At 37.8% G+C, this 24,562-nt stretch overlaps 2 protein-coding genes and 1 long non-coding RNA gene across 3 annotated transcripts; 2 read left to right on the top strand and 1 right to left on the bottom strand.

Moving 5' to 3' along the window:
* The first annotated feature begins 3,564 nt into the window (after positions 1-3,564).
* Positions 3,565-6,163, top strand: LOC133522835 (HIG1 domain family member 2A, mitochondrial). Its single transcript, XM_061858298.1, has 2 exons — positions 3,565-3,865; positions 5,632-6,163. Exons 1-2 carry the CDS (start codon positions 3,733-3,735, stop codon positions 5,787-5,789), a joined length of 291 nt encoding a protein of 96 aa, XP_061714282.1. The 5' UTR covers positions 3,565-3,732; the 3' UTR covers positions 5,790-6,163.
* Positions 6,164-8,996: 2,833 nt separating this feature from the next.
* LOC133522834 (cyclin-dependent kinase 8) lies at positions 8,997-16,688 on the top strand. Its single transcript, XM_061858297.1, has 8 exons — positions 8,997-9,549; positions 9,859-10,110; positions 10,812-11,001; positions 11,864-12,077; positions 12,505-12,673; positions 13,738-13,857; positions 15,046-15,118; positions 15,587-16,688. Exons 1-8 carry the CDS (start codon positions 9,304-9,306, stop codon positions 15,706-15,708), a joined length of 1,386 nt encoding a protein of 461 aa, XP_061714281.1. The 5' UTR covers positions 8,997-9,303; the 3' UTR covers positions 15,709-16,688.
* Positions 16,689-18,621: 1,933 nt separating this feature from the next.
* Positions 18,622-22,974, bottom strand: LOC133522833 (uncharacterized). Its single transcript, XR_009800137.1, has 2 exons — positions 22,442-22,974; positions 18,622-20,338 (listed from the first exon to the last, which is right to left on the bottom strand). It is a non-coding gene; the product is annotated as an uncharacterized LOC133522833 (long non-coding RNA).
* Positions 22,975-24,562: the final 1,588 nt, after the last annotated feature.

The following is a 24,562-nucleotide window of genomic DNA, read 5'->3' as shown; positions in this document are numbered from 1 at the left end:
ACAGACTTTGAGCACTTTGGAGAACCACATACCGTCACAACAGCTGATGGTAATGTCATTGGAGCTGTGGGAAAAGGTACAATTCATGTGAAGGCCACGGTCAATAAAAAGACGCATGACCTGTACTTAAGAGACGTGTGGTATGTACCAAAAATAAGCAAAAACCTTTTTTCAGTGCTCAGTACCCAGGACAGGAATACAAATAGCCTGTTTGAGTCAAAGGTTACACAGTGCTCCATGACTATCAACGGGAAGGTTGTTATGACAGGAACAAGGCAAAGATATGGAGGGCTATACAAATTGGTTTGTAAAGCCATACAGCCAGTTGCTGACTTAAACCTTGTTGAGGATAAAGACGTGCTTCAATTGTACCACGAGCGTATGGGACATCAAGACAAAAATCACATTAAGACACTGATTGAAAAAGAATTAGGAATCAAGACTGTGAAGAGTGGAGAGCTATGCGAAGGTTGCATTTTTGGAAAAGCGCATAGACAACCGTTTGGCACTCGTGAAAAAGCCACTATGCCTGGAGAACGGGTGCACTCTGATGTCTGTGGTCCATTTGCACGAAGTAATTCTGGATATCGATATTTTGTTTTATTCAAGGATGAATGTACACGTTACCGGTATGTATACTTCTTGAAGAACAAATCGGACGTATATGAAAAGCTCAAGGAGATGCTGTCTGAAGCTAAGAATGCTGGACATACGGTGAAAGAGCTGCTCAGCGACAATGGTCGTGAATACGATGACAAGAGAGTGAAGGATTTGTTGAAGGCAAGTGGAATTAAGCAAAGATTAATTATGCCTTACACTCCTGAACAAAACGGATGCTCCGAGCGAGAAAATAGGACTATAGTCGAGTCAGCTCGAGCCATGATGCACGCGCACGACGAAATCCCTCAGGTTTTGTGGGCTGAAATGGTGAGTACTGCCGTATATATTCTTAATAGGACAGGTCCGACCAAAGATGGAGTAAAGTCACCTTACGAGCTGTGGCTTGGTAAAAAGCCTCAAATAAAACACCTACGGGTTATCGGCTCAACGTGTTATGCGCATATTCCTAAGCAGAAAAGGAAGAAACTGCATAAAAAGGCAACAAAGTGCATCTTAATTGGCTATGACAACGATGATGGCTACCGACTCTGGAACAAAGGTACGAACTCCTTAGTAAGGTCAAGAGACGTTATTTTTGACGAAAGACCTATTCGAACAAAAATAGACTCAGACGACACGGAAAGAGGAGAAGAAACGACTGACTTCCAGATTCCTCTTCATAAGGAGGTACGTAAATCTGTCGACAAACCGCAAAACGAGCTAGACCAGGATAGAGAACAACGTAACAGACTTGGCGTTGAAGAAGATCACAGCATGGTTGTTCCTGTGATACAGCGTGACGAGGTTGGTCTTAGAGGAGACCAAGGTGTAGATTATCCTGAAGTTCCTACCGCTAGCGGAGATGAATTCGAAGATGCGTTACCAGAGTTACCAGCGCCAGTTCAACAAGAATCTGTTGAATTAGAGGAGGATGAGAGGAACGAAGAGCAAGGAGTAGATCTGGAAGAAATGTTACTTTCAAACGATGAGCAAGGATCGAGATTTACGGAAGAAATGTTGCTTGGAGAAGACCAAGATGAAGAACATTTAAGCACAGAGTTTGAGGTACCGAAAAGAATAGAGCAGAGATGGGCTACTCTGACTATCAGGAACCGACTTCTATAAAGGACGTCATTTTGAGCCCAGAAAGAGAATTTTGGAAAGCAGCTATGGATGCTGAAATGACATCATTGAATGAAAATCAGACATGGGAACTAAAAAACTTACCGAAAGGAAGAAAAGCAATACCTTGTAAGTGGGTGTTCCGTATAAAGTTAAACCCTGACGGTTCTGTGGAAAAATACAAGGCCAGACTTGTTATTAAAGGGTTTTATCAAAAAAGAGGAATAGATTACGAGCAAACTTTCAGTCCAGTTACAAGAATGGCAACGGTTCGCTCTGTTATTAGCGTAGCCGCAAGTGAAGGAATGACAATGCTGCAATTCGATGTTGCAACTGCCTTCTTGTATGGTTCCCTGGATGACGAAATCTATATGAGACAGCCAGAAGGCTATGATGATGGCTCTGGTCAAGTGTGCCTTTTACGGAAAAGCCTCTATGGTTTGAAACAGGCTCCACGATGTTGGAATCGATGTATCTTGGATTTCCTCAAAGAGATTGGTTTTGAAACAAGTGACGCCGATCCATGCCTTCTGACACGCACTAAGGGTTCTGGAAAGCTTATTATAGCTCTATACGTTGACGACGGCTTGGTCGCTGGCACTAATAAGGAGCTAATAGACGAACTGGTCAAAGAACTCTCTGGTCGTTTCAAGATAACGACAAAGGAAGCATCCTACTTCTTAGGAGTAGAGATACAAACCAGAGGAGATGATATAAAAATCTGTCAACCCTCGTACGTTCATAAGATATTGCGCAGATTCGGGATGGATGCATGTAAGCCAGTCTCGACGCCTATAGCAAAGGACAGCATGTTTTGTGACAAAGTTGACCGGAGTTACATGCTGAGCAACTATAGACAGATGGTTGGAGCTTTGGCCTACTTAATGGTATGCACCAGGCCTGATATCGCTTATGCTGTCAGCGTAGTATCACGAAGTTTAGAAAATCCCAGTGATCAAGATTGCATCAAGCTGAAGCGAATTTTGCGGTATTTACAATTTACGCCAGACTTGGGGGTACTGTATCATAAAGATCACAAAAAGGGTTATTTGGAATGCTATAGTGATGCTGATCATGCAGGAGACATTAACACTGGAAGATCCACAAGTGGTGTGCTTTGCATGTATGCGGGAGGAGCTATTTCCTGGCTCAGCCAAAGGCAATCGAGTGTAGCTATTTCAACTACGGAAGCTGAAATTGTAGCTGCGAGCGAGGCTGCAAGAGAATCGATTTGGCTCTCTCGTCTCATCGGTGGTATAACCGACCTCAAGCACATACCTTGCCTAAGAGTGGACAATGAAGCAGCTATTAAGCTAGCTGAGAATCCGGAGTTTCATCGTCGAACGAAACACATCCGAGTCCGACATTTCTTTGTGAGAGAACTGGTTACAAGTGGAGAACTTGCCATAGCTAAAGTGTCTAGTGAAGAGCAACTGGCTGATATGTTCACAAAGCCACTTGCAAGACCCAGGTTGAGAAAAATAACTCAACAGATAGGTCTTTGTTGAGAGGAGATATTGAAAAAAAGAACAAGTTACCTAGCAACTAAAGACTATTCTGTTTGTTGACTGTCTAATGTGTCAGTGTGCAAAAGTGTAGTAGTGAACACTGTTAGTTATATTTATTTAGTGTTGTTTTGTGTGTGTGATGTGTTTAGTGTAATTGAGAACATTTGTGACTCCTATCCGACGCTGCGTGGACTTACGCGTAAGTATTTATGATTTTTTGTCGGACACTTTTTGGTATATGGAGATTCTGTTCCTTGCATCTACCTTCCATACCACTGATGTTTTGATTGTTTTGATTTGACGCTGACAGTGACAATTTTAAGTGGACTTGACAGAATCCTTATGGACCTTATGTCACGAGTGCCCGTCTTGTGCGTCATTTTATTTGTTGTTCTATTTTAGCATTTTAGGCACATTTTATATAAAACTTTATTGTGAAAGAAAAACGAAACAGTAGTCAAAACTTTGCTTTGCACATTGTCTACTAGCAAATCTGTTTACAATGACGACTGAACCAGAACCGACCGATTTGGATTGGGTGCAACTGCGCAAAGATATGGGAAGATCGCATCATGGGGAAACGATGAAAGAAAAATTTTCAAGAAAATTTGAGGAAAATCCGTTCGTCCCTATAGGTAAGCGTTAAGAAGTTATCTTATCCTTCTATTTACAACTGATTTATTTTGTCATTTAGTAGGGTAGAAGAAACTGGTATTATTTTTTAAAGTAAACCTATAAATAAGATGCATATAATTACTTATTGTGCTGTTCACATATTGATATAATGGGGTCGACCAGCCAAAGTATTTTACAGCTGGCACCAGCGTAGGTTTCACCTATCAATCCGATCAAAGATGTCAAATTCTTTTTTTAATTTTATTTCATGGCTTGGAAACAAAATCTCGTAGTACAAAACTAGAGACAGGTAAAACCTATGCTGGCACTATGTAAATGAAATGAAATGAAAAATGTTTTATTGCCACAAAAAACTAGTACAAAAAATTCAAATTCACATTTTACTCTGCAAGTAGGCCTCGAGGGCTCTTTTACAAGTCAATACAACATTTATAGTAACATCATATAGTGAGATGAAAAATACATAACAACATTTATAAATACAACAGCCAATACCTGGGTAAACATTACATTATAATAATCTTAAAATAAATAATTACTATAATACAATAGAGATGTTTAGTCTCTATTGTTAAAAATACAACAAATCTGGAAATGTAAAAGGTCCCCAATGTCAGAGTACTAATACTAATAAGATTTGGAGGTGTAAAGTCTCTCCAAGTGTCAAAATATATAAATACTAAATAAATAAATTTCGTCTGGACTGTTAAGCTAGCAGTCTCATAACAACAAAAAAGAAACAAAATTAATTTAAAGTACCTATTTTAATAATATTTAATATTGGGAGCGTGCACGACTGTCACGCAACCTAGTGTCCGCAATTCTAGGGGAAAACGTCAATTCACTACATCTTATAAAACTACTCCAAAACTAAAAACTACTGAATGGATTTTCATACGACTTTCATCTATCAATAGAGTGATTCTTGAGGAAGGCTTAAGTATATAACTTGTTAAGGTTTTGTGTAAATTGTTTGAAATATAACGATGTTGTCGGAAAAATCACGCTGGCTAGGAGCTTTAATCGAAAACGCTGCCTAATCCGTTTGAGCTATAACAACACAATGTATGGTGGGGTTGTTTCTCATTCATAGGTCTACAAAAAAGTCCGCGATTTGAAATGTCTATCTTTTAAGGATAACTTACTATATCCATTCTTAACTTCTAGAAAAAGATCACGTAATATGTGGCATTTGCAAAGCTATTTACACGGATACATTATTAACAATTATCAAAATAAATACGTTAGGTATAGTAAGCATTTCATACAGATTATAATGGTCCCTTACACCATACAATTTAAATGAATATTTCAGGAGTAATCGTAAATCAAAGTTTTATTTCGAGCCATATAATTGTACGAAATGTTAAAGACGCTATCCGCAGTTAGTTCAAATTTTTACCACCTTATGCGCTGGGATCGCTTTACTTACCCCCACCACGCACTTCGCACGGTCCCAATACCTTATAAGCCATAATATATATATATATTTCTAAATAATGTGGCAAATGGTTTTGGTGTCAGCATGATATTGAAATGCACCTCTGGGGTGCTTTAGGACAACAACATGATGCTGAAATCCTGCCCACATGGGTGATACTTCAGTGCTATTGTTCAGCCAGAATGCTGTGTATCAACACCTTTGACAGTTGTCAACTTCAATGATTATGATTATCCTCAGAGAGTTTTTAATATGGGAAACTGGGCAGATTATAGCCTGTTTTAATCACGATTAATTACTGATGCATTGTTTGGTAATTTTCAGGCTGCTTAGCAACTGCCGGTGCATTATCATACGGACTTTGGTCATTCCGGCAAGGCAGATCAAAGATGTCTCAGACTATGATGCGTCTCCGCATTGTAGCACAAGGATTTACTATTACGGCTCTCATAGCTGGAGTAATGTTGGCAGCAAAGAAATGATGTTTTTTTTATTATACTCTTGTCAGTACAGTCACATGCAAATTATCTATGCTTCTAACACACGAAACTACATTTAGACTGATATAATTAGAATGATAGAATGATATTGATATGGTATGTTTCAAAACCAGATATTGAAAACATGATGCGTCCTCTCTGGTATTGGTTATAGAGTCATCCGAGTGAGCGCAATATATTTTTGAGTATGTTAGACTTTTTGCATTAGACTGTACCGAAACAAACCAAAAATTTATGCAAAATGTCTACAGATAATATGATAACTTTTGATTGCTAATTGTCTGTAAATATTATTGCTATTAGTTATTCAAGTACATTTTTATTTTACATAGTCTAATATAGGTAAAAACTGCATATTTTGGTATTTTCATTTTTATCCACCATCATTAAATAGTGTGTAATGTTTATTTCTCATTCGTATTAAGAGTACCTATCCAATTCTATTGGTTTCTATCAACAGAGCTTTACATTCTTCAAGTATTCATAGTATTCAGAATACATAATATTACAGGCAAAAGTAACTTTGTCCGTCTGTCTGTTGTAAACTGCTGAACCAAATTAGATGAAATTTGTAATGGAGATAGTTTGAGCCCCAGGATGGACATAGGATAGTTTCTATCAATTATCGTTATCATCATTCCACGCAGACGAAGTTGCCAGTAGAAGCTAGTACGTATTAAAACATCAATGTAATCAGGCTTGTGATTATGACTGACTTTTTTCTTTTTACAAGCTTTTATTTAACTTGCCCTTAGTATGTATTGGGACAAATCTTGCAAGTTAAAATTGATCCACTTCCCGGTTTCCGATGAAGCTGAAAATTTGCATATGGCTCCTCTAAGCGATGGCCGAGCGTAGGCCAGTCCTAGGGACGCATTTATGCGTTAGAGGGAGCAAGTGATATTGCTATCTCATTTCACCGCATAGCTGCATCCCTTAGACTGGCCTACGCTGGGCCATCGTGTTGAGGAGTCCATACATATGTAAGTCGGTTACAATACAATATTATAGTACCATCAAGCTGATCTGATGATGGAGACAGGAGGTAGCCATAGGAACTCTGTGATAAAACAACGCAACCTAATTGTGTTTGGGGTTTTTAGAATTGTCTCGATGAGCATTAGTTGCCTGTGGAAAAAAAAGTACAGTCAGCGATAAAAGCTAAAATGCTAATCAAACGACTCACTTCCTAAGTCCGTGCTCACTTCATGATTTCCAGATGATTTCTTAATGTAAGTCACTGCGTCACTTTTGTTTGACATATTGAAGAAAGAGATGCAAATAGCGCGATTCGATAACAAAACACTCACAAAATGAGTGATAGTCTCGGAAGACTGTGTTAAGCAGTCTTCAGATGCCAACGGATGCTAGATTTATCACCGTGATTTATCATTAAGATCGGCTATAACCGCGAAAGTCGAAGTTCGTCAATTGTGGGCATTGTTCTCTGTCACTCTAATGACATCTTAGTGAGAGTAAGATCCCCACAATTCTCTCTCTCTCGAGGCTCTCCACACTCGCGTTCGCGGCTTCGCGCACGAGTGTGGAGAGCCCTCGCGTCGATTTCGCAAATTGTTCACGCCTTCGCGCCTTATTCGCGTTTTTTGTCGGTATTTGGCCCGCGTCAAAGGAGACGCGAAGCGCGAACTTGCAAGACTCCACACTCGCGATCGCATCGCGCCGCGATTCGCTCACGAGCAACACGAGTCTGTTAATCTGAACTGTCATAACCTTCTATGGTGGCTACTTGGTTATATTGGGTGCGAATGCGAACTTGATCAACCAAAAATCAATTTGACAGTTCCCAGTTTGAATCAGTGCCTTGCCGCAAACTAAATCCGATCAGCTCAGCTGACGCTTCGGCTCCATATTGCCGCGAACCAAACTGCGAAATCACCGTGAAGTTGTGCGAGTGTGGAGTCTAGTCAACGTCGCAGTATGTTCGCTCCGCGAAGTCGCGCCTCGATTCACGCGCATAGTCTGGAGGGGGCTTTATAATTATTATCAGCTTAAGGCCTCTATACCTACATTATACAACGTTGAGTTGTAATCATCGTTGGCCACGCCCCTACAACATGGCATAAATTAAACGGTTTCCTTTACGACGTTTTCAACCGGTAACTATGTTTTATTATTACCTAATTTAAAAAAAAATGTTAGTTTTCTAGAAGAATACCTTAAAGTAAACTATTAACACAAAAACATTGATATCAAACGAAACCTCGAAATCATGACGGTCACGTTTGCTCAATAACAATGCTTACAGCACGTCACAGACGACCTACCACTAAAAACGACAATCGTAATTTCTTTATTCTATCGCTCAAATATGCAAGAGCGACAGAGAGCCAGATAACCAGATTTCGTTTTCGGGATAGGAACTACCGCGAAAATCGAAAAAGCAAATTGTGGGGATCTTACTCTCACTAAGATGTCATTAGAGTGACAGAGAAAAATGCCCACAATTGACGAACTTCGACTTTCGCGGTTATAGCCGATCTTAATGATAAATCATGGTGATAAATCTAGCATCCGTTGGCATCTGAAGACTGCTTAACACAGTCTTCCGAGACTATCACTCATTTTGTGAGTGTTTTGTTATCGAATCGCGCTATTTGTATCTCTTTCTTCAATATGTCAAACAAAAGTGACGCAGTGACTTAACACATTAAGAAATCATCTGGAAATCATGAAGTGAGCACGGACTTAGGAAGTGAGTCGTTTGATTAGCATTTTAGCACCAATTCTTCTGGCAACATTACTTTTTTTTAAGGTTTATTGGACAAAATACAAAAAAAAATTATATATGGCGGACTTAATGCCTAAAGGCATTCCCTATGACCTACCAGTCAACCACAGGGCTAAACAGAAATGTAAAAATGGTGCAGGAAGAAAAGTAAGAGAATTTAATTTTAAATCTATTGCAAACAGCAGCAAAATATTATAATATAAACTACATATACAAACAATACACAAATAAAAATAGTATAATAATTTAATAATTAATAAACTACTACATATTTCTCATATGCATATTAATCTATGTGCAATGCAACAAATAGCTTGCGATTTTAGGTAATTGCTGGCTACCCTTGTGAGTATTGTATTCTTTGCTGGCTACGTACGTGCAACGAATTCAACCGATCGATCCGCCGCAATGCCGCAATGTAACGCAAAACGTATTCGATTATCGAAAACATGACGTCTGTGAAGGCCCTAACATAACCTATATAAAATTATAAATATTTCAAATAATAAAAACTAAGAGATGAGATCGAAATGAAAATCTGTAGTTAACGAAAAGTACTTTCTTTCGATGAATTATTTAGACAAAACACTGAGCCCAATTCTGTAAATGTTCAGTTTTATGTTTGTGCCTATAATAAGAAGAACATAGTTCTTACGTTCAGTTCAATCTACAGTGTAACTTTCAATAAAACTAGTGTAAATAATAAACAAGCACTTAGCTTCTCAAGTTTCTAAACCAGTTAAAACCATGGGTGACAATTTTCAAAATAAAACAATGGCTCCGGTTATGATGGACTATGATTTTAAAGTAAAGACTCAAAACGAGCGTTCGAAAGTCGAGGATCTGTTTGACTTCGAAGGTTGCAAGGTTGGCAGAGGGACTTACGGGCACGTCTACAAGGCAAGGAGAAAAGACGGCTCGGATACAAAGGACTACGCGTTGAAGCAAATCGAAGGAACGGGATTGTCGATGTCAGCTTGTCGAGAGATCGCGGTGTGTACCTATGCTTAGCTTAAAACTGAAATTTACCGATTTTTTTATTTAGACACTATCACTTTCACTTCACAGATTTGTTTGCATAGTGTTGGATGGCTAAACTTCTAAACCTCTTATCTTTGAATGAAGTTAATAGGATTGCAACTTTAGTTATTGTTGGCTAAATTTGATTGATTTCAATTAGAGCTAAGCATCATATTATGAGCATAGTTGGGATTCTCTGAGGTAGCCTCTATAATTTATTGTTAGACCTAGACTGATAAAGGATATATATAAGGATGATAACTATTAACATATTCTTCACAGCTACTCCGGGAACTGAAACATTCAAATGTGATAAACCTTATAAGAGTTTTCTTGTCACATACGGATCGGAAGGTGTGGCTGCTCTTTGACTATGCAGAGCATGATCTGTGGCACATCATCAAGTTCCACAGGGCTGCAAAGGCTAACAAAAAGTCTGTTATGGTTCCTAAGGGCATGGTCAAGAGTTTGCTGTATCAGATTTTGGATGGGATACATTATTTACATTCCAACTGGGTGTTACATAGAGACTTGGTAAGATATTTTCTTTATTATTATAAGAAAAGAAACCTGTAGTACTACAAGGCCACTGTAAAGAAGGTTCAAAAATCGTTTTACACTATCTTTTGCTTGCAATCCTGAAGAAAGAAGTGCCACACAAAAATGTCTTCATATAGGGAAAGTTTTGAAGATATTAGCTGTTGACTAGCCTAGCTGTCTATCTTTTTATGTATTTGTTCAGTCAGCATCAAATAGATAGTCACAGCCTATGTGGCCAAATATATTGTAACATATCTATGTGACCATGGAAATAAAGATGTACGGACCGGGGGATTTCCTTAAACTATGTCCAAAAGAGCTTCTATCGCCAGATCTAGAGCAGTACCTCCACCTTACAGAAAACCACATCCAAATAACAATAGACCCTTCTCAGTGTTGTGTTCCTGCCGATGAGTAAGGTTGCCAGAGCTCTACGAGGGTGTGGAGTGTTAGGGTCACCAACGCACATGTAACACTTCTGGAGTTGCAGGCGTTTATAGGCTACGGAGACTGCTTACCATCTACACTAACAGAGTATTAAAAAAAAGATGTGTTGAAATATATTTGGCCACTTTCAATTTCACTATATATTTGATGCCGACTACATAGAGTGCACTGTCTGTAAAAATGTCATTTCCAATCACAACTACAAAAAAAAAATTAAGTATCTAAACCTATTATTTTGTGATTTACAGAAACCAGCAAATATTTTAGTGATGGGCGAAGGCCCTGAGCGGGGCAGGGTAAAGATTGCTGACATGGGCTTTGCCCGACTCTTCAACGCACCATTGAAACCCCTAGCTGACTTGGATCCAGTGGTGGTCACATTTTGGTACAGGGCGCCAGAACTCTTGCTAGGGGCACGACATTATACTAAAGCTATTGGTAAAATTATTTTTAATTTTAGTAGCATTAAAGTATCAATGATTTGATTTATCAATATACTCGTACAATATTTTATGCCCTTCTAATGAAAATGAAAAATTATTTAATTATTGTTTTTTGTAAGTGTTGTTACAATATAGGTAGGGATCTTCTTTTAAGCAACAAATATGCTTATGACAGAGAACTAACTAATTAACTAATATGTTAGGGTATATAAATCTAATACTAAACACTTCCGATTCCCCATTAGTCTTTTTGTAGTTTTTGTCAATGTTAAAGTTATAAGTTGCAAGTCTACTGATGTACAGTCAGCTGCAGAGAAAAGGTACCCCCCTGCATAGACGTTTTGTATGCAGGGGGGGTACTTTTTAGCTGCAGCTGACGTATTATGATCTAACTTGAACTGCTATTATGCAGAGGTGGGAAATTTTTTAAGAAGCCGCATACCTATACCATTACTTACTAACTAGCTTAGCTACAACTGCCATCCAGCTCATGGCGATTAACACTGGATGCTATTCGCACGTCGCTCTGTTGTGCGAGCGGGATGTCGACTTAATACGCGCATAGCGTTGTCTCGCTCAAACATCGGAGCGACATGCGAATCGCACCCAGTGTGGTAACCGCCTATGACAAACATCAATTAGAATTTATATTTATATACTTAGCCCTTTGATACTATGCCTAAATTTATCAATGCGTCATCGTAAACCTTATTGGATAATATTAAACTTTAACTTTGCGCGGCTGTGGCCGTCCTTGGGGGTTTTGTCCGTTTATTATTCCAGCTTCTAAAACTTTCCTAGAGAGAGACACTTTACACTTAATATACAGTATACAAAACTGTTCATTTTATTTTCAGATATTTGGGCTATTGGTTGCATCTTTGCTGAGCTACTCACATCCGAGCCGATATTCCACTGCAGACAGGAAGACATAAAGACCAGCAACCCGTACCATCATGACCAGCTTGATAGGATATTCAATGTCATGGGCTTTCCGCAGGAGAAGGATTGGGAGGACATCAGGAAAATGCCAGAGCATGCTACTCTAGTCAAAGATTTTAAAAGATCTAAGTAAGTGATCCTTTTTAACTTCCTTATAACAGAAAAAAGATTATAGGGCAGATCCAACTCGGCCCTAAACTAGGTTAGGCCCTCAAGTTTTTTGAAATCGTACAGATACCTATCAATTTAATAAAAATAGTTCAGTATAACCATAGACAAATAAGCAGGCATAGAGTAGTCACTCAATGCATCAGTGTTCTTTCTTCTTGTACTGATAAATCTGTTACTGCGTATAATACACAGTTAGTTGCACCAAATGCACGTAAGCCTCCATCAAAATTGTATTCTGTGAAGCACTGGCATCCTAACCATTAGAAACACAGCAAGGAATGGGATACCATGGTGGTTAATATTGGTACCACTGCATACACAATCATCTCTTTCACAATGACTCAACTGGAAATGTGCTTAACACAATCATTTATTCCTTTTGCAGTTACCAAAACTGTTCACTAGGAAAATATATGGATAGACACAAGATCAAGCCAGACAGCAAAGCATTCAGTCTATTGCAAAGGCTTCTGTTGATGGACCCAAACAGGAGAATAACGTCGGAATTGGCAATGCAAGATCCCTACTTTTCTGAAGATCCATTGCCTACTCAGGTAAGGTTGACATTTGTTTATTCCTTGCTAAGACGATTCTTATTTAATTGGGTGTTTCTACAAGGATCTATTCTATTGTTTAGTTAATCCCTAAAAAATACTTTGAGTTTTAAAATTTAGAATTAATTTTTGATTGTATCTTCGGACGTAATATGTCATTGGTACTCAAAGGGCTCATAGGGATCCAGTAGCTAAAATAGCAACTGGATCCCTTATAGGAAATACTCGTTAAGGCCGTAAATTCCTAAAAAATCGTGTCCTTATCTCTTTCGTATGGAAAAAAGTTGAATAATAGTATCGTCTATTTTAATACCATACGGATATTAGTCTTAAAATAAAACCTGTACTCATTTTATATTTTTATTGGCTTATTTCAAATTGATGAGACTTTGTCAGTATTCAGATTGTTGGAAATAAATTGAATGAATGATTGTTGGAAGAAAATAGGACTTCAAAGGGTCATTATCAATAACGGTATTAATTGAGAAGTAATATCGGATTTCAATACCGGTTTTCTGTGTTTAAAGCAGAACTGAGTCCGCGTGGCCTACGTTGGCCCAAAATGCAAAATAAATATGGAAAAAAAATAATGCTAGGTACTTATCAGTGTTGGCCGAACATAAATTAGGATTGAAAATTAACCCATACAAATTGAACCGTAAACTATAACCGTCCGTTACGGTTTACGGTTCAATTTTCAATTCTAATTAACATTCGGCCAACACTGCTAGGTAGGTATAATAGTATACACTTTTAAATGATGATCATAAATAAATACCGACCGGTCTGGCCTAGTGGGTAGTGACCCTGCCTATGAAGCTGATGGTCCCGGGTTCAAATCCTGGTAAGGGCATTTATTCGTGTGATGAGCATGGATATTTTATTCCTGAGTCATGGGTGTTTTCTATGTATTTAAGTATGTATAAATATTTATATATTATGTATATCGTTGTCTAAGTACCCTCAACACAAGCCTTATTGAGCTTAATGTGGGACTTAGTCAATTTGTGTAATAATGTCCCATAATATTTATTTATTTATTTATTTATAAATAAATCTTTCAGGATGTATTTTCTGGATGCCCCATTCCCTATCCAAAGAGAGAGTTCTTGACTGATGATGACCAGGATGACAAGAGTGATTCTAAAGCGAGACAAAATCAACAACAGCAGCAACAAAATAATGTAAGTTTCGACTCTTTTTTTATTAACCGATTCAACGCCACGCCTATCGTGCGCGGTGCGTCGTGAACCTTGTCGTAATGCACGAAGGTCGATATTGGGTTGTAGCCGCGCGCATCAGTTGACGTCTTTGGCGGTGTGAGTATTAAAAAAAAATAGTTTTATTCAACACCAACTTTATTGCCATGATATAAGGTCTTAATTATTTGGCGGATCCATACAGGACGAACCGCCTAGCGAAGATATTGCCGCATGAAGCAGCTCTGTGTAGACGCCTATTATACATGTCGAGTTGACAGGAGAATATTCAAATCATGACTTGGCTGTGTGGGTCTAGCTAAGATCACAATCGTACATCGACAAGCGCCAAACGAAAAGGTAACATGTATGGGGATGAGAGTATGAAAATGCGGAAGCTAAATATGAGAGCTTTTAACTGAATAATATGGTATTTATGGCTGTTAGCCGTTGCTCGAAGTACAATAAAAAAAAATACTTTCCATCCTAGGGTGGGAAATGCAATTTTCCACCCGGCCATCTGCCTATGAAAGGTGAACTTTCCGATTAGGAGAGATGAAAAGTCTATTTCTATACATTATTTAAGTTTTGCTTGGCGTTTTCTATCAACGATTGAAATCATGGCTGGACCCCTGGTCGTTAATAAAACGCTGTCTGTAGCCATGCCTATTCTCTGTGTTGTATGAGCTATGTGTGCTAGCGTGTCCGAATAAAAGAACGTACAATCGCCATCAGATATAACGGAGAGGCCAAGGTGTTCAAAAATATGTTAACATGCACTAGCGTCATGATAATGTAGGCTTTGTTCAGATATTTGTGAACACCTTGGCCGCTACGCCATATAGATCGTGTCATTCACGAAGACGCTTGCCTTGATTCGTATTGTCATGTTAGTAAAGGTTAAATTTGACAAATCTGCGCGTCATCGGGGAAGACATTTTCTGGTGACGACATGACTGTACATGAACTGTAGAGCGAAAGTCGATACTCCCTTGAATTTAGTACAAGAGGTGGAAAGCCATCTTGTTTGCATATAGGCTACTATTTAGTTTTACATTGATACATTGTGATATATGTAGTATTCTAAACAGCTTTGGTCAAAAGATATATATTTTTAATATGATTGCTAAGTAAACATTTGTGATGTAATTGATACATACGTTGTTATTACAGACTCAGCAGAATCAGGTGCAAGCCAATAACCATGACCACGGAGCCAGCAACGCGAAACGAATGAGAATGCCAGGTAATTTAAATTAATACTAAACAATGATTACATACTGTTGCAGCCTGCTGTAATAGTTTATTGTGAAGGAATAATGTGACGCGTAAAGTCAAGCAGAATACTGTAGAAACAGTGTTGACAAAATACACGGCGCTGTACGGCGGCATACATTTTGTGGTAACTGGTTTGACCAACATTAGCACTTGATAAGTTAATTAGTGCCCGACCGAAACCAGATTTTTTGCCGATTTTTTTCGCGAACGCTCTATAAAAGATTTGTAATAAATAATAGTATTATATTTATGTAAATTGTCTGTACATTTCTGGTCGAGCAAGTAAATATTGACTATGTACCATCGTTACTTAGTCACCCAAGAAATGTACAGGACATTGTCAGGGTCGAGTGTGTGTGATGTAGTCGCCAGGTTTCTTTACATTTTTTTCCTCAATTAGGATATACCGTTGAATAATGTAATTATTTGGTACCAGGTCCGAACCAAGGCAACAACACGGGCGGCGGCGCGCCGCAGGACTTCCACCAGCAGCAGATGATGTTCGGGCAGCAGCAGCAAGGCAACCAGCAGCAGGGCAACTTCCAGCAACGCTTCTAGAATATCCTACCAGCGTTCTGTCACACGCTTATCTGAAGGCTTGTGGTTTACCTACTCGTTTTTTGCTAAGCCTTGCGATGTAAGGCGATCCACTGTCAGACAACTTCCAACAACGCTTCTAGAATATTCCAACAGCGGATTCTCACTCTAATTTGAAGAAGAAAGGCTTATGGTATAATAGAAGAAATATTATTTGCACCAATAAATGATATCGTCAAAGAGAATTTGAAATAGAGGAGGATTGTCAAAGAAAACTTTGTAGCCACAGCAAGAAATAGGATCACACGAAAGAATAAAGATCAAAGTCAAATGGCGTTATAAAAGTTTTAATCATGTGTCGAAAGAGAAATTTACGTGGCGACCGAGTTTTTTTAACAATACAACTCTATTTCAAATTTTCTTTCATATCACTATAATAGCTTTTTTACAAAAGTGTACCCTGTAGTTTTTTTTTTAAACCGAACAAATTTTGGGTTATGTCTACTCAGAATCACGAGCAATAAAATAAGTGTCCCACTTTTAACTGTCAGTTTTGTAACGCTATTAACCATACATGTTGTATGGACCGTGACAAAACTGACTAATGGAAAATTAAGGATAATTAAGGCAAAACGGGTATTTTTTTCTTCTGAAGACCCCCAATAAGACAATTAGCATCCGGTTTTGTTTAAAGTAAACTTGAGCTAAACAATGTAGATCCCAGTTACTTTTCTACATTTTAATTTCTAAATGTTCCTAGTATTCCAAAATTTTCAATTGGTAGTCGTGCGCACTTCACACCTCTTTTGCCCTATTATATTCGTAAAGATATGACCAATCGGTGCAAATTATATTTCGTCAACATACAGGGCGGACAAGCCATAGTACGGAAATCGTTCTAATATCTACGTGCGCACGGCATGTCTGTGCACGCCTTAATGTAAGTTCCTACGCCGGAAAAAATGGATGGAACTGAGACTTACTGCTGATAATTAAAGTAATTCCTAATAGACGGCGCTGTGCAATTATGAATATCCCGACCAAACTTTTCAGAGGAACGCGATTTTGTGTAGACAATGTTAGTCTATACTTTATTTGTACATGCTCTGGAAACTATTCATCTTGTTTTATCAATTAGCTAGCATTAGTTAGATATAGCGGGCATTGAAGGGTCGTTGTTTGAAATCAGATTATTAAATATAATTTCATTATAAGCCCATTAATCGAATAGGTATCAATTTTAGTCAATTTATTACCTATCAGGGGAATAATAAAAGTCATCTGGCAAGAAACTGAATATTCGAGGAACATGATTTTATATACTTGTAGATTATAGACATTAATTAAAACAAAAAATATTCCTTTGTTAATCCGCGAAAAGAAAACGTGCTCAATCAGTACCCCTAGTGTAAATTTGATCGACATCATAACGTGACGAACGCGTTTGCGTTAAGTCTCATTTTGTATAGGATTTTGAGTTTCCAAAACGTCCCGCTTGGCGCGCTCTTTCTAAATCCAATACAAAATGAGACTAAACGCAAACGCGTACGTCACGTTTCGAAATCGAATTTATTTACACTAGGGGTGCAGGTGCTAACCCGTTATACTTACTTGCGTATTTTTACATGCAGTTAATATTCCCACCCTCCCACCGCAAAAATAAAAATAAATACGCGTATATGTTATTCAAACAACTCTTTTAGTGCAGCTATGTACTGGGTTCATAAATTGAAATGAGACCACTAGATATTCCAACTGTCAAATAATTTTCTGATTAAGGCCCAGTAGGTGTTCTTCTCTCACTATCAATGATCGTAAGCGTGATCGGGACCGCGGAAGTGCATTATAGACATAATCGTAATTTTTTTACTCGTCGTTCGTAATTTAACTATAGAGCACAAGTCAAAAACTCAAGATTCGAATCGTTGAAGTCCTTATAGTTCGTTTTTTTAGCATTAGAAAAAAGATAAGCGATTTTGGCGTGTCTTTTTATTGAAAAATAAGGCACGGCAAATATGTAACAAATATAAATCATAATTATATGATCTATTACATTATTTTGATTTCATGAGTAATGGTTATTGATTTTTTTTAAACGTTTTTCATCAAAAATACATGTTGGATTAGAAGATTGCTTACCTTTTTTCTAATGCTAAAAAAACGAACTATAGAGAAAGGCAAGATTGCTCATTATTTTTTGGGCAACCGTATTGTAATCTAAAAAAGCGCTAGGACTATTAAAAAACTCCGTTCTCTAAGCCTACTGTACCTTAAGACTGACAGTAATACTGACGTGGATACTTATAATTACGTGCATATTTTATTCTGGGAAGACCGCATTTCGATGAAGTATACTTAATACCTAATTATTGCAAATTTTGGATGATTGATAAATATAATTATCTACTTCCTAATATATTAACCGAGGCATAGCTAACAATAAGTCGTCCTAATCCATTGTAGATTTCATACAAGGTATAACAAAAATAGTGGCGATCCATTTAAGGGCATATTCGGTTTCGTGTATATTATGAGGAAAAAGAAGAAATTTTTTTTGACGCATTAAAATAGGACATTTTTTTTCGCGTCAAAAATATTCGTCAAATTTTTCCTAATTAGAATACGAAATCGAATACGCCCTTTCCCTAGTATTCCCTGGTTTTTTTGTTACACCCGGTATGGTTTTCAGGGGTAAGTACGAGTAAGTTTTGAAATAACCACGAAATGACTAATGTTTGTTTAGCTCTGTAAGCAGTATTTATCTAAAATAATCTCTTATAATATAAGAATAAAATGATTCTCAATAAGTTGTACTATTTCAAATACGGACTGAAATAATGAATTGTAAATAATGTAGAATATGACAAGAAAAATAATAAAAAGTATTTTAATACTCTAACAGTATAAGCGATTTTTTTATTAATGTAAACAATATTTTTGTAATATTTCTTTAATTTTAAAAATATAGTTTAAGTACAAAAACATCCTTACTACTAAAATAATATTAAAATATGGACGGACTCATAGCATTTGGCAAACATTCATATCAAATGCTAATATACAGGGTGTTTATTTAGTCACCTGCAAAAATTGACGGGATGAATATATCATACTGAGCAACTTTTACTACGGACCAACCCCGAAATCGCGAAACAAATATTGGCTGTTCCATACATTTTGCCGGTCTGACCTTGACATTTTCTATGGAAGAGTAAATCTTTTTCGCGATTTCGGAATTGGTCCCACTGTAAAACTTGCTCAATATGACCTATATATTCAGCCCGTAAATTATTGCAGGTCACTAAATAAATATCCTGTAAACCTATTCATTTAATACACTAGACATTAGTACAGTTAGTGAACATAAACCTTACGTAAATCCCGTTGTTTTCAAAAGTGTAAGTAACTGAAATACTACGTTATTTTCTCACACATAGGTACAACTATATTCAAACATTGAAAGTAAACGAAGATGAATCTGTACCCCTAGTGTAAATATTTTCGACAGCGAAACGTGACGTACGCGTTTGCGTTAAGTGTCTTTTTGTATGAGATTTTTGACTTTCCAAAACGTCCCGCTTGGCGCGCTGTTCAAAAACCCATACAAAATGAGACTTAACGCAAACGCGTACGTCACGTTTCGCTATCAACTAAATTTACACTAGGGGTACTGATCGCATTAAAACTGTGCATTATGCAACGATGTATCGTTCATCGACACACAGTATCTATTAACTGTAACGTAAATGTCTTTACAATGAGGTTTATGAATTGTTAGCTACAGTTTTTTATGATGGTACGTGATAAGTCGTAATATTCTATATCTCGCCTTTTCTCTAGCGTCTTACGTGACAAATGTAACATATTCTTGCATCTCACAAAGGCGAGCAGATTCAACGTTATTAGACTTTATAGTATTCACAATACACACTTACACACTACTGATTTGATAACTAAGAGCAAAGACACGTTGGATTGAAATGCGTTTGACAAGCTCCTTTAGTCTCTATAAGAACGTTACGCTCTGCTTCACCTACTTTATTGATTCATTTACATCAATTAATTTACTCATAACTCGTTACTTTATGAGAATAGGTACGGTAATACTTACATGATTCCTTAGTACTAATAAAATTGCGCTTTTATTTCGTGTTGCAATATTCCTTAATTTTATGACATTAATCCTGTTCAAATAAATATTGAACAAGTGTACGTTGGTACAATTTGGCAGTGATAGAATCTCGTGTTCTTATTTTCTAAAGACGTAGGTATTTTGAGAGCCAAAGTACATAGTCTCGAAGGACATGAAATCTCATTATCTCTATATAGTCTCCTTTGACTGGTTTTATTACAGTAGATCTACAGTACTGTAATTCTAACAATTTTACTCAAACGTGGCACGGTTTAAATTGTCCGACTCAATATTGGACATAATCTCTCTCGCTGAGGAGTTTAAGAGTACTACAATTACTTTGACAAAAATGTTGCCTCTAAGAGTTCAAGGGTGTGAACTCGATGACTGACGGGCCTCCTTGTACGACAGTATATGTAGCTTTCTGGAGATCGTCCTTTTTGAGCTTGGTTTTGGAGTCAAGAGGCCTGATTCGGGTGCGCAGTTGGCCGCATCTACCATCAGTCACCTTTTCGTACACTGGAAATAAAAGAATACATATGTCAAACCTTAAATGAGGTAACGTGAACGTTCCCATAAACTTTAAACTGTATCCAAAACCGTACGGTTAGAGTGAGACAAAGATAAGTTGGCAGCAATTTTGATCGCCCAGACAGTGCAAGTGTTATTTTAACCGTCAAACATCTATGAAATTATGACGATTACTTAACACTTGCAGAGGCTGGGCTGTCAAAATCGCTACCAATTTAGCTTGGTTTGATTCTAGTTAATGACGTGTCCCATTATGGTCTGAATTCGATTTCAGTATAAGTAATCCGATAATCAGTGCGTCGTGATTTCATCCATTCGGTTGAGCGTTTGCGAAAGCAAGTGCGGTTTTTTTATCGCGGTGTAAGTAGGTAATACATTTCATTTCCAACACACAAGCTTCCTAAAGGCTTCTTTGTTCTTGAAAACCAATTCAACTGACAAAGTTGCATTTTACCCACTAATGGCAAAGTAATTTGATGCAAATTTCTAGTTGTTTCCTCGTGTTGGCTAGTCAAATTAAATTTTAAGTGACTACTTTGAATATCTACCTAATAGCTTTCATTTCGATTTGATTTTTTTTTTACAGCTAATATCTTCCTCGCAATAGTGTGGTGAACAATTTTGTCTGTCATTCGACGGTTAACCCTCATTGTTAAACCACTCGCTGGTAGAGCTTGGTTCAATTTTGGGATCTTTCGCTTACTCGGGTATCAATATTAGCACGAGGGGTTAAATAACAACTTTGCCCTTCATCAACAACTGCCCTAAATCAACTTTTATCCCTGTAGATAGCCATGTATATTGCGCATACCTTAATAGGCTTCATAGGATCTCACAATGCATATTATCTGGTAACCTAGAGACCGATTGAAGTGATAGTGAGCGTTATATCTGCCTACGAAATATTTGCAAAAATTGCAAGATTGTTTATTTGAACATTAAGACGAAAGTGGAGGATCCGCGCGAAATCTCCTTTTCATACAAACGTAGTCCTAATTTTCCTCAGCATTTAAAAAGTTGTATGAAATCTGTTTTCTGCTCCTAATTTTTACAATAATCAAAAAATCTAAAAAAGTCAAACGTAGGGCATAGCCATGGTTTATGTACATCAAATTGTATATTAAAATAGTTTCCATAAATAATGTCAATATCCAGTGAGGAAAACGGGAACTACGTTTGTATGGAGAAGCGGCCGTCTCCGTCCCCGTTCCTCTTAATTGTGTGTAAAACGATTGTAACTTTAATTAAACATACCAACATGCCACGCAATGTTCAACTCCGTGAAAACGTAATGAACCTATCAATTCAGCGGATTGAGCTGTCATTTTTATGACACATATGCGTAAAACTAAGCAAGCACACCTAAATCTGTCAATAATTGGGTGCGTTACAAAACGCGAATGAGGTAACGTTCGCGTTCGCACGAACAAACCGGTCTGCATTTGTTGTGATCGCTCGCAGCATGATACGCACTATTTCACGCACATAACGCCAACCGGGGAAACCGAAAGTTAATTCTCCTCCGGTCATCAGTTCAGACTTGAACCTTCATAAAATTACCGGTCGTTGTCCAATAGTGATTAATTCTCTATCGCTAATTTTACGCCTGATTAAATATTAAATTTATTAATCAGGGTCAGTCCTGTTTTAATATGTACAGTGTGTTTTTTTATATAACCGCAAACTTAAACGAAGCGTAAGTTTTAGTGTTACTTATTAAATTATTTTGAAAGTTTATTTTTTTTAATTTAGTTTTTAACTACTTACCACAGCGTAATAATTATTTTTTCGACAATAATATATTTCGTACATCGTGCTTTCTTGTGACAGTTGTGACGTCGCGTTAGTAAATGCGACGTTATAAATTAAAACAATGTAGTAAAGTACCTAATACATTGCTTGCTGCATTAATTTATAAGAAATAATAAGTCGTACATTTTTTATAAAACCTATGAAAGTGTGTTCATTAGGGCCTAACTAAACTAAGCGGTCGTATCAAAAATACATGCTGTAGGCATAATACCTATATCTGAATCTCATGGAAGTTTTGTTATTCATTTATGATAGATGTAAAATAAAGCTATTACTTACAAGTCTTCCTAAACGAATTGTGGCATGCCATGTGGCACACTGATGGGAATCCTTTAAGCCTGTTTGGGTCGATAGGAGACACGCCCGAGGGACTGGCACATATAGGGACCTTCCTGCCTCCGCATCCGCTGACGCAGCCATCGTAATTGTTCCTTATTCTTCGAGTTCGAGTAGTAGTGGGTCTTCTAGTGGTGGTTGTAATCGGAGGATTGATTTCGACTTTGGTCACGGATCCCCTTGGAGCTACTAGGCGAATTCTGAATGACGGTAGTTGAGAGCCTGATTTTGAGCTGTTTGTGCAGGGTACTTGAGGGGCATTGCTAGTACTAGGTATTGCTGGAGAAAAGGTAGAAATTACTGGGGGGACTGCAAAAGAGGTGCTGTTGGTAACTGATGGAAGGGAAAAGGGGGTAGAGGTAACCGGTGGAAGCGAATAGGGGGTAGATGTAACTGGTGCAAATGAAGAGGTAGATGTTACTGGTGCAAATGACGAAGAGGTAGACGTTACTGGCGCAAATGACGAAGAGATAGATGTTACTGGCGCAAATGACGAAGAGATAGATGTAACTGATACAAATGAAGAAGATGTAGACGTAAATGGTGGAAATGAAGAAAAGGTAGTCGTAACTGGTGGAATTGTAGTAGAGGTAGGAGCTGGCGGCGTTCCTTGCGGCGTTCCTTGTGGCGCGGTTTGTATTTGGATTTGCTGGGGAGCTGATAATACTGGTGGGGCCGAAGGCGGTGCGGGTGGTTGTTGGAACTGTGACAATTCGGGAAGTCGTGGTGGCGATGTCGGCGTATCAGCAAATATTGTGACCGGTGGAGATTGCGACGGCACTGACTCTGTCGACTGTGGCTGAGCAGGTTCTTCAGTTTGTAAGGGCACAACGGATATTTCTGTTATTCTGTCATTCGGCCTGCCTATTGATGGCGCCGAACTTGTGGGTGTCGAGAACAAAATCGGATCTGCTGTCGAGGATTGTAGCACGACGATTGGATTAGCCGAAGAGAAAGTCGATTGCGTCGAAAATATCTCAGATAAGGGCTTCGGTGAGTATGATCCATCATTTATTACGTTAGCGGCGTACCATGATTCTGGTAGAGTGTTTGAGATTTCAGTTTGGCTGAGCTGTAACACTGGAATTAAGAAAAAAAGAAAATTAAATGATTTCTTTTCACGAATTTTCTAAGTATGTTCGTATCATGCACCACGAAAGCATACATAAATGAATATTTGGGGAGTATCTTACAGATCGACCTAGTTCCAAACTAGGCAAAGCTTGTACTATGGGTAGGCAACGATATACATACGTATACATATATAGATAAATACATAAGTACTTATATAATATAATACGTAGTAAACACCCATGACTCAGGAACAAATATCTGAATTAATCACACAAATTATTGCCCTTATTACCGGGATTCGAACCCGGGACCATCGGCTTCATAGGCAGGGTCACTACCTACTAGGCCAGACCGGTCGTCACTCAAATAAAACAATGCAAATATTTGCACCTACGATCGCCGAGTTGTCATTTCCTCAACAAGTTAGCGCCTAAAGATTCTTGATTGGTTATTAATGGAGACCTATTAATGAAATTAAGTACCATACTCTAGTAAATGTAGTCCAATATTGCAACAATAGTCTAATTTTTAATAATTATGTTTGACGAGGTTATTAGAATGAATAATCGTAAAATAGACATATCGTACTTTGGGTACACAATTGCTCATTGAAAATTTGTTAAAAACTTATCATTATTACAAAAATATAATTCTATTCTAAATTAGATAAATACCTATCATTATTACAAAGATATAATGCATAGGTACATTTCGACCAACTGTGTGAGATGTGGACCATAGTTACCTGAGTTTTCGGTAGGTATAGGTATATCACGGAATGTTACATGGAGTCTTATAGAAATTACTATCTGAACGGGTCTCCTTAAGGCACATTACTTATACAAATTAATTAAGGGGGCGTCCACAAATTACGTAACGCAAAATTCCTAATTTTTTGACCCCCCCCCCCTCCCCTCATGTAACAGGACCGTCACGCTTATCTGGGACCCCCCCCCCCCTTCAATTCCGTTACGTAACAAGTGCTTTGTA

The sequence above is a fragment of the Cydia pomonella genome, chromosome 11 (assembly GCF_033807575.1).
Source record: "Cydia pomonella isolate Wapato2018A chromosome 11, ilCydPomo1, whole genome shotgun sequence".
Classification (NCBI taxonomy): domain Eukaryota; kingdom Metazoa; phylum Arthropoda; class Insecta; order Lepidoptera; family Tortricidae; genus Cydia; species Cydia pomonella.
This window is presented reverse-complemented; position numbering and strand designations above follow the sequence as displayed.